At 37.4% G+C, this 12,831-nt stretch overlaps 1 protein-coding gene across 1 annotated transcript; it reads right to left on the minus strand.

Annotated features, from left to right (window-relative positions):
• Positions 1-610: 610 nt before the first annotated feature.
• LOC143465124 (growth factor receptor-bound protein 14-like) lies at positions 611-9,216 on the minus strand. Its single transcript, XM_076963291.1, has 15 exons — positions 9,082-9,216; positions 8,340-8,444; positions 6,274-6,394; positions 5,893-6,055; positions 5,418-5,583; positions 4,722-4,843; positions 3,838-4,062; positions 3,295-3,408; positions 3,029-3,124; positions 2,652-2,741; positions 2,390-2,537; positions 2,064-2,126; positions 1,667-1,754; positions 1,116-1,209; positions 611-1,034 (listed from the first exon to the last, which is right to left on the minus strand). The coding sequence occupies exons 1-15, from the start codon at positions 9,122-9,124 to the stop codon at positions 888-890; spliced, it is 1,785 nt and encodes a 594-aa protein (XP_076819406.1). The 5' UTR covers positions 9,125-9,216; the 3' UTR covers positions 611-887.
• Positions 9,217-12,831: the final 3,615 nt, after the last annotated feature.

The following is a 12,831-nucleotide window of genomic DNA, read 5'->3' on the forward strand; positions in this document are numbered from 1 at the left end:
ACACATTTTATACTGAACGCTGGTATGAAATATGTTACGTTTTCTAACACCGTGCTTTTGTAGGTCCTTTCACGAAATAAACAATTTCTCGGCATACATGGACTAAAAAAAATCGGCCGTGGTTTTTCCGCTCGATTTGCAAATTCGTACAGTGACGTAGGTGACTGATGCCCTATGACGAAACAGTCACATTGCATATCACGAAATTTACGCTCGGTGTGGCGCAATGTCAAGTTTTGGGCACAACTTTGAAGCAAAGTTGGTGACACGTTGTAGGTTTGTAGTTAAACGTTAAAACGTGCACTCGGTCATGTGTAGGCGTCCCAGTTACATTTGTGTACATTATAAACCACCTTAGACTTGGTTTCGTTCGTGTTTACATATCTGAAAAGATAAGAGCTGTCAAAGCTATAGCTCGAAGCGTCTAATTGCTGGTTTTAACATATAAATACAATACCGGCACTGACAAAGCACTACACATTCACTTATAATCTTGCTGCACTTGAAAATTGGTTCATGTTTTAATACCATAGTTTACATCCAGATAGTACCACGAAAGATTTTCCTGCTTTTGTTCCTGGAAAACAGGTTGCTTTTTTTGACACGTGACTTGATTCACGACCTGACAATTTATTGGATTTTCATGGCAAATTTTAGAGTTTTTAGGGTACTTTATTGTTCCTCGATTAAAAAACTCAATAGATTTTTCACAACAAAAAACGCGATTCAATAGCAAGAAAAAACATCACTGACGTAAAGGCAGTACATCACCACTTGGCTCTTGTTACGTCATAATAAATAAGGCTGACACGGGTCTCCCACAATGCAATAAGAATAAAGAAATTTGAAAAACAGAAAACAAAACCAGTATGCGCACGATGCGCAGATCAGTGATAACTGCGGTGACATTCGTGCACAAGCACACAAGGTAATGAGCCCTTGTTTAGTCTATGGAAGTCGATAAACTGAATGAGGTCAAGGAATCTGGTCTCCCCGTTGTCGGACGTGTAAAAACATTTGCCGTCTTTTTCAAGCTGCAAGATAACACAAAACGACGTGTATTAGCTGATCTATGACAAGTCGTGCTAACGTCATAGAATCACTGACTGACAAACCTGTGTGACCGGTATATGACGTGACTTTTGGTTATGACATATGGTTATGACGATTCCGCCCGGTATGGTGTGACTGTCGCGCACCAAAAAGGTTCTATGAAAATAATGATTGAACACGTCGTTACAAACCCATATTGATGGTAGTATTTGATAAATGAAACTGAGAAATTTCGCAGCTGAAAAGCTTTAGAAACCACATAAAGCTATGTCGTATATCACGTGATTCCCCACATGCGCATATTACAGCATCAGCTGTGGAAGTTATCCATATATGGGATAAATTTAAGTCGTTGGCCATTCCAGGATACTTTGCTCCGAGTGTAAATAATACGCAGTTTACATTACCTAAGACCCGTTTAAATTCAATATTTACATTTTATAGAAAAAACCCGCCGTGGTCGTTGCAGCAATTGACCGAGACAGCAGGTTAAAAAACGCGGCTTTGCTAGCGATTAAGACGGATAAAGGTTATCAGATAAAAATGCGCTTTTCACCAACTTTTTTCAAGGGGAAAGAGAAAATTTCCAAGTCGATATTACGCGGCTACTCACCCGTCAAGGCTCCCGTGCCTCTGGATTTCATCTGTGGCCGCTTCACGTGATATCTTCCCGTAAAACCAGGGCTGTGTTTGATGTATTGCTGCAATGAAAGTGGAGAATGGTTCACTGTCGAACTTTGCGACGAAAGTATATTACCACATAGTTTTGGAGATTTGGAATATTAACTCCCTGAACCAGTTTAATTAAACACTTTGAAGCCTGAATTAGTTATAAAGTTTGGAATCCGCGCTTAGTATTCGTCAGAGAGGTCAAAGGTGAAACCGGTCTTATGATTGGGCTGTATACAGAACATATCGGAAACCAATGGAGAGTACAAAGTGCGTTTCATCACTTGATGATACAAAGTTTATACACGTCAAAACATCATGATGTGTTTCAAGATACTTACCGCGAGTAAACCAAGCTATGTCCCTCGTGGGAGCGGAATTCCCAACTAAACCTCTCTCCATGGCTGCAAAATGATAAATATAATAATATGAGCAGATGTGTTATGATGCAACTCGAGATTAAGTCTGCGCGGGTTTTTATTTGTTCTTCCACAATGATATAGTTTAAAACCATTTTAAATACTCGTTCGTCGCGTCTCGCTGAAAACGGCGCAATTGCTTATTTACAGTAAAACGTCTATTTAAAACACCACGCCGATCACGCTTCTCACTCAAAATCACACCATAGCAAAAACTAAACTAAATGCGCTCGTTCTCAAATTCCAACCTGCTGAATTGTTTATTGTTCGATTCATGAGGCGGCGTCTCCATGACGATTGTTGTTCGAGTTCTACCATGGTTGCCTCCATCGGGTCTTGGATGATGCGGCCGGTGGCGCCACTGAAGTCCATGGCGACGAAGTTGGAGTCGTATTTCTGAACGAACAAACAGCACAGATACAGAGATGTGCTACTATGGGTGTGTTCCTAAGTTTTAAACTGAAGGAGCGATGAATTAGATTCTTTGTCTTAAATTTATATGAGACATACGTTGATTGCTCGATCGCTCGACGAACGAATGAGGTTGGTCGGGCCGTATCTCCGGGCACTGAGATAGGATTCGTGGAAACGACTTCCATTCTAAGCAATAAATATAATGTGTAAAGTCTGTTTTGAAATATAAACACAACTATCGACAAACACCGTGGCACGTATGGCTCTTAGAGAGAAAATAGTCAGCCCAAGGATTAATCTATGTTTTTGAGCAGTCTCAGCGAAATAAGGTTAAACGAATAAAATCACTGCTATATTTTCTAGTTAATTCATATAAGTCGTTCAGAGCCTAAACTCAATACCTCTTCACTACAGAATTAACATTACATATTAAGACCGAAATGTTTACAGACGAAAGCTAAACAATGACCAACCATTGTAAGTCGAAGAGCACTGATCCAAGCCGACCTCACGTGATTATTTTCCGCGCAAAACCACCTGATGATTGAACCTGTTCGAAACGACCGTGGCTATGACGAAATATTGCCGATTAGATAAACGATATAGATAATATCAACTTTTAACATACAAACAACAATAAAAATAACTTACACGATATATCTCCAAATTAGATGATCACGTACAATAGGGAGGTAGAATACATACACTTATTGAAATAGAATTTAAAGGTTACAATTACCTTCAAGCAGAATGAAAAGGCGGTTGGCGAGTTGTTGGCGACTTTCTTGTTGTTCACCGGGAACCAGACACGAGCAGAATGAACTTCGGCGATGCAGACTAAATTCATGGGTTCCTGCAACATTTAAAGAAATTGAAATCACGTTACGGCAGAGTCCTAACTTTAATAATTAGTAATAAGGCTGTCACTATTTTATGAGAAAACGTTTCGTACGTTCGAAGCTTTTTTTAAGTTTCTTAATAACCAAGCTTAAATGCTACAACACTAACCGAAACATAACAACCTAAATCTTCCTTCTAATCTCAGTCTATCTTAAAATAGACCATATATATTATATATAGCTAAAACCTAATTTTTGCATTTCGATTCTCCTAAGCTGCCTTTGACAAGGGTTAGTATAACCGTTAACCAACTTACGAAAAATGGCCACTCTGTAATAATAACTTAAATTAATTAATCATTGATTGTCTGTAACGCTTGAATTTTTTAGGTAAAAATATTCGTACTCGTTAATTTCGATACAAAAAACATTTATTTTCACACCTTGCTTGTGTTCTTGTTACTGAAGTAGAGGCCGGAATTTCGTAATATGCAATAAAGCTTTTTCCACGACCTTCGACCGACTTCGCGCACATGCAACCAGCCGCACATTTCCGGAGCAGTCTTGGTTAAAATGTGCTGCATCTGCATTCTTCTCACGCTATCAACGCCGGCGATCGCTGACGAGGAATTTCCCGGGTAAGTGAGCATATCCGGCGGAAGACAAAGCTGAAAAACAATCTGCTTTGTAAAGAAATTTCGTATGGAGGCAAAAAACAATTCCAAAAGGTTCCATGACAATATGAAATGTCTTTATTTCACAGTCAGGGAAGATCTCAGTTGGAATCAGTGCATTTTAATGGATTTAAAGTACGTAGTTGAACCTCTGTTCGAGATACGATTCAGTGACTGCTGGTACCCTTTTTTGATTTAGTGTCGCACAATTGAACTCAAATATAAACATCCTGCGTTTAAGGGAAGGTGATGACGACATTATCCATCACATAGCTTTTAAGAGCTCGTAAATTATGCACAAATGCAATTTAAGTGTTTACTTGCGTTCTAGGACCTGATACACGTCTACATTTCGCAAAATATTTCACACATGCTGTCGAGTCAAGCATGTCGTCAATAAAATATCGTTTCCCTTTGTTTTTTGACCGGTCTGGCGTCAGCAAATATCAATTAACACCGCGGAGTTAACTGAAATTTCCGGAGTCGAGTTGACAGAAAAAACGGGTCATTTTTGATTGGCAGTGACTAGTTCAATCACTAGGACAATGACATCAGTTTCAAGTGGATGTTCGCAAATAAGGCGCCAGCCTTGTTTTACCCAATGAACAACAACATTGTTGCGAGCGTTTGCTTTCTCATGCACAAACTCATACCTCTGGATTTTGAAGAATGGTGTACTTCGCTGAAGTTTTGTTCAGGCAAAATCTTACGATGTTTTCCGTCTCGGAACTGGATATGAGGTCATCCATTATCTCACAGTCTTCGACGTATCTCTCTGTAAAACAAATAAGGCAGTGACGTCAGTAATGTTAGCCTAACACGTGTTCCCAGTGGCATGTACGCCTCTTCAAAGTAGTAACCCACACATACAGATGAAGCAGAATGCATTTAAAAATTCTTGAAACTCTGACAGATGTATGTTTAAACCATCAACTAAATGTCCAAGTCTTGCGCAAAGTTGACCACGACCAGTTTTTGATATTAATTGCTACATGAAATCTGACGCAGTAAAAAGAACAGATTGTGACTAATGATATGACCTCAGCTGTTATCAAAGAATTTTAGGAGTTGCGCAACAAACCTTATAACAAGAAATTCGACAAACTTGGTAAACAAGTGATAGTTAGAAATTGGACAATTGGATAAGCAAAACTGTGTCACGCAGCAGTAAAAAAGTACATATACATGAAAGTCGTTGTACAAAGTACGTAAAGCACCACGTGGTAGGTCAATCGGTTCTGCATAACAGGAAATTGCAAATATTTTCAAACTGTGGACCAAGCATAAAGTTATTAAACTGGGTGAATATTCCAAAGCGTTAAGGTTTTATGTTATAATTAAGCGCCCACCTATCATAGTTTCTGAGTTTTGCTCGATGATAGACCACTGTGTAAGATCTGGATTTCTTTGAAGCTTCGTGAGCAGTTTGTGAAGTAGGAGCGCGCACGTTGATGAATGCGGAAGCTCGATCTCCTTCCAGCGAGCGAGGTCGGTAACCCAAATATTCCAATTTATCTGAAAAGGTGCGTTTTGATTTATAGTGGAAGTTGCGCTCGTGTGCAAAGCACACATGGATCGTTATGCTAAAGACAAGTGAATGGAACTTCCTAAATTAACGTCGACGGCGGTTAGCTTTCAAAAGCGGCGCAATTAAAACACTTACTTTGATCTACGACTATATGCGCTTACGTAATTCCTGGTAAAAGAATACGTCGGCGCGATTTGCATTTCAAACGATAAAAACAAGGGAATTATTAATAGGTATTGATCTATACATTATTCAGTTATGATTCACATCTTTTAATGAAACAATATTTTGCTCACTTGTTTTGATCCGTTTCTCTGTATTTTGCACGAGTTCATTCTCTCCATTTTCTGATGCAAAAGGGAGCTAGATTGGGACGAAGACGGGGTGGATGGCATCGAGTGCGCATGCGCAGATGAATGAGACGAGCACGCGAGATCAGAATGGGAACCGAACAACTTCCTGAACGAATTTAGATCGCTATTTTCGACGTAGACCACTCACAGAAAGTTTAGGTAAAACAGTAAACCTTGGGCTACAATCGCTACATATAAGCATTTATTTATAGTTCCTCGGGAAGTTTACTGAGCTAGATATGCAAATGACTGTACCGTAATTAATTTATGTGGCCAACATACATATGCGATAAAAGTGACATAAACGTGACACAAATTCGGTACCTCTTCGCCAGAATAGCCACAGGTAAGGATTTAAGAAAATGTTTGTCGAAAAAACTTGTTTTGTTCGTTGTATGGCTCCCTTCTTCGCTTGTTATTGACTCGTTACTTTCATGCAGGGCATCTGAGTACCATGGACAAGCACTATTAGCAATTACAGTATAAGCCTATCACTGGAATGTTTTATTCGACATAATTATCACAGATTACTGTTAGTAAATTAAAGCGTAAGAGTTTAACTTATGATTCACATAATCTGTTATTTTGTTGTTTACGATTTTAACCGAACCTGCGTAAGTCTCTGTAACTAGCAAAACAACAAGTTGACCACCTCGTCAAACTGTATGGCAGCTATGATTTTACATCGAAAAAACTGTCAAATGTCCACTCCTAGATCGTTCTACTTGTTCATGAACTTATCACAAAATCACTTTAACCACATAAATCAAACTTCAGCACTGACAAAGCAAGCATTTAATTTACGGTATTACTCGGTCGTTTATATGCTTAATTGGTTACGTAATTTTAACCACATGAACGCAATTGCGTTTACTAAAATTGTCTTTGAAACATAAGTTTCAAGAGGGTCCAACTAATTCCAGACTAATCAGTAACCATACCTTGACAAGCAACAAACCAAATTACCGCGCTCTATTACAACAAGCCCAAACTACACACCGGGCATTACAAACGTCTACAATAACCGGTAATGATTCTTGCTAATACAAAAAAATCCCGGATGCCATCTTTACGTATTGCCCAGTCAATCATCGGGTTATTAGACGGAAGTATGAATATAGCTTACGTAGTGTAGTTGAAAGATAATACATCAGTGTACAAAAGCGTTTGCAAATATCAAAAGTGTGCGATTAATTATAATGACTAACTTTTTCGATGTGTACTAGATTCTCATGAAACCAGTGTTGTTTTGAGTGACTAATTAAGTTATTTCGTTTGTTCCATCATGTTTCACAGAATATATAACAATACTTCGACTAGCCTGCTAGTCTAACGCAACTTTTACCAAAAGATTCGCTATAAACAACTCGAAACACATATTTTCCGACAAGTTAGGTCTGTTGAAACCTATAACTGTACACAGTAATTAATCCGGTACTAAACCAAGGGTAAGTTACACTGCAACACACTTTCAAGCATCTTTGTCTTTCTGTGAGGCATCAACCACTCTGCGAATCATTGTAATTTCCTAAGCTGCATTTGTGAATTACACGCTTGTCTCTAACAGTCTAATCTATATCAAGCGCAACGCTAATTAATAAAAGCTAACTTTTGTTTACGATGAAGTGAAAAAAAAGAGCTGACTCCAGTCATGTAGAGCGAAATAAACCGATATATCGTAGAGAGATCAAAAACTCAACCTATTTACAAGTGATATAGACCAGATGCCACATGGAAGCAAAGGCGTGAGATCATAGAAGAAACTCCCTCTCCAGTGAATGAGTCATAAAAACACAGGGTTAAAAATGAGCAAAAAAACAGTCTTAACACAACCGCCAGTAGCGACTTGTGTAGTTAGAGAAAAAAGTTTCGATTTGGCACTTGGAGTGGTAAACGAAGAAATAAAACTCCACCTATAATTGGTTTCCTAATGCAAATTGAGAAACATCTAAACAGTAATTTCCTAACCTTTTGTTTAGTTCCACCATACGCGCTTGTCCTAATTACAATGAATCACTCAAACTCAGACCGACTTAATTTTTCCTATCGCAAGTACATAGAGATTACGCAAGACCAATTAATTCCTTTTTCTTGCAGGCAGATTGCGTGAATTCTAATTAGTACCCTTAAACTGTTTCTTTTCATTTAAGACTTTATTTAAACTGTTACAGATTATTATCAATAATTACCACGTGAAAAAATATATTGGATTAGAGATTTTTTGAACTATCACAACGAGCGTATACAGGTTTGATTAAAGTAGAAAAACAGCACAAATTTGGATCATAGTGCACCTGTATTCGATCACAAAATATACAGTTTATATGACTAATATGCCGCATGCTGCCCAGAAAACCGTTAATCAGAATCATAAATACTATTTTACCCACCTCCATCTCCTGAAGAACTACTGAGGTCGGTGACGTCAGTTTGTGATGTGTCATCATTTCCTATATCTATTTGCTGTATCAGCGATTCCAAGTCCACGTCGTCCTCTGCAAAATGAAAAAATTAAAGAAAATTATTTGACAACATTGTCGAATTACATCTAACGTTTGGTGAAAAACGAAATTTTGGTTTATTAATTGATATCATCAATTATATAATTACTTGAGTGATCAGCTGACAAATTAAATTGATTAAAGGGAAGATCTGTAAACGAAAATAGCCTAGGTCAATGCCTAACTTAGTTTTCCAGCTTAACGTTAACCACACTTGGATGATGATAAAATCACAAAAATAAAAAGTACATGGGCATTAGTTTAAAAGCCGTAAAACACATCATTTGGGCAATCGTGTATGTATGTTGCAGTACTGCAACTATGGGCGGAATGTTAATCTCATATAACACGCTTGAATCATCGTCTTGTAGCAGAAATAAGGTAGGCCACATAGAACAGCGGGATATCGTGTTTCATCTTATAGGCAGAGAAAGGTAGACAGCATCGGATGAGAGAAGCCGATGAAAAAATACTATCAGCTACATGCTACATAAATATGATCCCATGGGGTATACAAAATGTAACTTTGTCTCTAATAGTGGTGAGAAACTGCCATTGGTAATTTAACCAAGGGCATTGTATACAAGCAAAATGCGTCATAAAATACGTCAATGGATAATTAAAAACTCACCTTTGTTTTCAAGTAACTTCTGAGACTGCACACAGGTTGACATCTTTTATCGCTTTTGAATCATAATATAAACAAAGATTTAACTACACCTGTACCTAATCCTGCAAAAATAAAGTTTGAAAGAAAACGCAGTTGTTGTGTAAAAAGTTGCGCTATACACAAAATCATTCAATCATACTGTACAGTACTGTACTCTATTTTACAACTGAGAATAGTTCACACCCTGAGGCTCAATCTTTGTCTTTGCACTTGCTCAGTGATGCATTAGATAATGCATTTTACCAACATTTCACCTTTCAAACTTGTTTTATCTGACCTTGGAGTTTAAGGCATTGAGAAAATTGCAAATAAACAATTAATTTACTACAGCTTGTTGTTCAATAAATTAAGTCAATTCTTTAATTATAGTCTCAGCTACACTTAACCACAAAACCATAATAATGAAAATATGAAGAAAGCGATTGTTTACCCTCACTTATAAATTTAACTAAATGTAACTTATGCAACAGCTGCACACAGTAAATCTGACACCTGCAAACGCACAGTATGAAGCTAGCACTCAATCTGAAATACAACATAACTGGTTGATTATATAACAGACCTCTGGGACTTTTTATAAAATGTGATTAAACAGGCACTCCTACTACATCAAACCATTATAATCAAACTAAAGCCAAAGTTGAGCATTATGCCATTTCAGCAAACACTGGAGTGTAGAATTTCCAAAGTTCTGCTAATAGTTTGATACCATTCAAAGCAGACTGCTGTGGGCTGTTGTATACACAATTTCAGGCCTGATGCAAACCTCAATAGAAGTGAGCGAAAGGTGATATTTACAAATGTTAAGTCTGCCAATGGTGGGTTTTGAAACAAAGACCATCATTGTTAAAACATTCACCAAGCTAACAACCAGGGAATCAAGACTTGGGGGAAATCTGGCGTGGAGAATGACGTCAAACAACCTTTTAAAATACAGCTTGTACCAAGTGAAGCGTAGCTATGCCATGATACCAATCACCAGCCAATATTTATACAACTGATAACAGTGGCTGCATTGTTTGAAGTTAAACTTATTCTGTTTGCACAGGGCCCAACTCTAAAAAATTAAGTAAGAGAACTGGTCTACTCTAATCTCATACAAGGTATTTAAAATGAATTAAGCTAAAATGCTTAAAAGATTGTATGCTAGTATTGACTTTGTTAGTTCTAAGAAGAACCAGTCATAAATCAAAATATAAATATGCTGAGCATCAAATGTCTTACACATACAGTTTTACGAAGCATTATTGATATTCATGTATAAATAAAACTTTCTTTCATCAACAAGGAGTTTTATCAAACCAAATCTTGACTCAACAAAATTAGAGACTCATCTTAGGGTTTGGCTGGTATCTGTAGCAATGTACTGTATGATACATTGTATGAAAAAATACAATACTGACATAAAAAGCACTTTTATGAAGTAATATTCCACAATCTACATAGCTAAATTATTCATTGCACACATATACAAACATAGCGAAACATGCTAATAACCTAGTCACAGATTTGAGATTTTAATGTAAAGTTTGAACATAAATAAGAAAACATTGAATCGTGGTAGACTGGTGCCTTTTAATCATCAAAAAAAATTTACTTTATAATGAAAAAAACTGTTAATATCAAAAGCCTGTGACATAAAATATTGCCTGTCTTCTAGCAGATACTAAGTTACATATGCAAATCAAAAGTAGACGATGTAGCCTAAAATGACAATACTAACGATTGCTATTAAATAAACCATGAGTTAGACTACCATACTGTCCCAGCTCTATCAATATGTCTTCAGCATACCAAAATATCCACAGTACACCTATACAATACATAAAAACGCAAGCTAAACAACCACGCTATTCCTGGGCTAGAATGTCTGTTAACAACAAACGTACGATACTAGAAACGACTACGATCATGATAACCTGCTAAACCTTATGTACCTGCGGCTGTACATACCTTCACGATATTTACAAAGTAGGGTAAGATGCATTAACTCAGGTTGCTCGTGGTACCTAAACTGCCGTTATGCCTAGCCAATTTAAACAGAATGAAACAGGCAGTTGCCAGTAACTTCAGCGTACATCGCGGTGTACACGACGCACGCGCACGCGAGTTCACTTGACACCAAAGTTCGTTTGTAACTAAGCAAAGTCTAAAATAAAACGTCATACTTAACCATCGCACTGGAACGAGCGATTCTTTACAGTTATCGTTATCATTGAAGTGAGCTGCGTCATCAATTCACTCGTTTTCATGTTCCTGTCATACAGTTTTTGTCTCTCTATTTACACTGAAGCGATGTGATAATAAACCAGGCATTTTTGTCATACTACTGCCGATGATTTGGTGTTACGTCATGCGGATTACAGGGCGCAGTGATATCGTTGTTGCAAAATAATGTAAACCGTACGTAACATTTGCTGTTACAATTTTTAACTCGTATGAAAAGCGATACAACATTTTTGTCCCAAAGAATCGTTTTCTTCAAACCGCCGAAGTCTTTATGACATACTTTAAGATTTTCCAGCGATGAAAGACCAACTTTGGTACGTCTTTCTTGGTAGTAATAATTAATTAATTAATTAATTAATTAATTAATCTATCCATACACCACCTTCATCCCAGCAAGCACACAACAGTACCATTATAACTTGTAGGAATATACCGTCACTGTGCGAAAATATTGAACCTGTACCTTGGCGCACATGCTGTAATTGCATGAAGTTAATGCATGGTCGTTCACGTCACCCATCAACCTTATGCCCAATAGACGTCATAAATTTATTCGGCATGTTTAAACAGATTTTTGTGTGTGTGATTTTAACCAGGCTAGTTCATCTGCTTACGGTCCCGTTTTGTTATCGTAAACTCCTAATCAACTAGGCCAAGAGAATACTAAGTAAATATAACGTTGGTTACCACCAGAAAGCAAGGTTGCAATGAAGTCAACTTAAGGATCAGATCAAACGCCGCGAGAATTAGATCGAATGCCGAGCATATCAAACAAAATCTGTTAACGTATGAATCAAATCAGAAAGCAACTTTTTAAAATCTAGCTCTTGGCTTACTTTCCTTAATTCTACTTCTTGCTATGCTCCTTGCTTGGTCTTTATTATAGCTTTCGTCAAAGGTAACCAAGCTTGACGGCTTAAAGTTTTTAAACTTTCGTTAACGTTATAGTTAGACGATTTACATATCTCAACGTCATGTCTAGTTAACGTGTCAGACCAGTTGGCGAAATATGCACCTGCAATAGAATGAATTACGTTAAATTTAAACCAAGATAATGCCAGGTTGTTGTTAACCGGTCCACGCTCAGCAACCAGATTGCTTCCAAACAGGAAGCGATATGACCTCACCAAGTTGAAAGAACTGATTCCTCCTTACGCATTACCGTTTTTCCATCTCTTTGAACGTCATTTTTACCTGAACATCTCAGCGTTCTCGTCATTCTCGAAACTAATGCAGTACTGCAACACAAACTTTGAAAAAAGTTTTTGTGTTTCAGAAAAAGATGTTTTAGCAACAGAAACATATGCGGTATCCTTCCGCAAATGGTGATTAATTATAATGATACCATTTCACTACGAAAAAGAGTAAAACTGTTTTTCTTAAGCTGGCTTCACTCGGTTTTGCCTTCTGGTTTCTTTCGAGGAAAATCTATTGAGATAAAATCTGCCATTTTGATTTTCTCTTCAGTTCTTTTTATAATTT

This window comes from Clavelina lepadiformis, chromosome 7, assembly GCF_947623445.1.
Source record: "Clavelina lepadiformis chromosome 7, kaClaLepa1.1, whole genome shotgun sequence".
NCBI classification, from domain to species: Eukaryota; Metazoa; Chordata; class Ascidiacea; order Aplousobranchia; family Clavelinidae; genus Clavelina; species Clavelina lepadiformis.

Bases quoted from the DNA above. Each gene is read 5' to 3' on its own strand.
- LOC143465124 (XM_076963291.1), bottom strand. From the start codon at position 9,124: ATGTCAACCTGTGTGCAGTCTCAGAAGTTACTTGAAAACAAAG. The intron at 6,395-8,339 runs GTGGGTAAAATA...CATGGTACTCAG, and splicing joins TAGTTCTTCAGGAGATGGAG to ATGCCCTGCATGAAAGTAAC. The intron at 2,742-3,028 runs GTTGGTCATTGT...TTTATTGCTTAG, and splicing joins GTGCTCTTCGACTTACAATG to AATGGAAGTCGTTTCCACGA.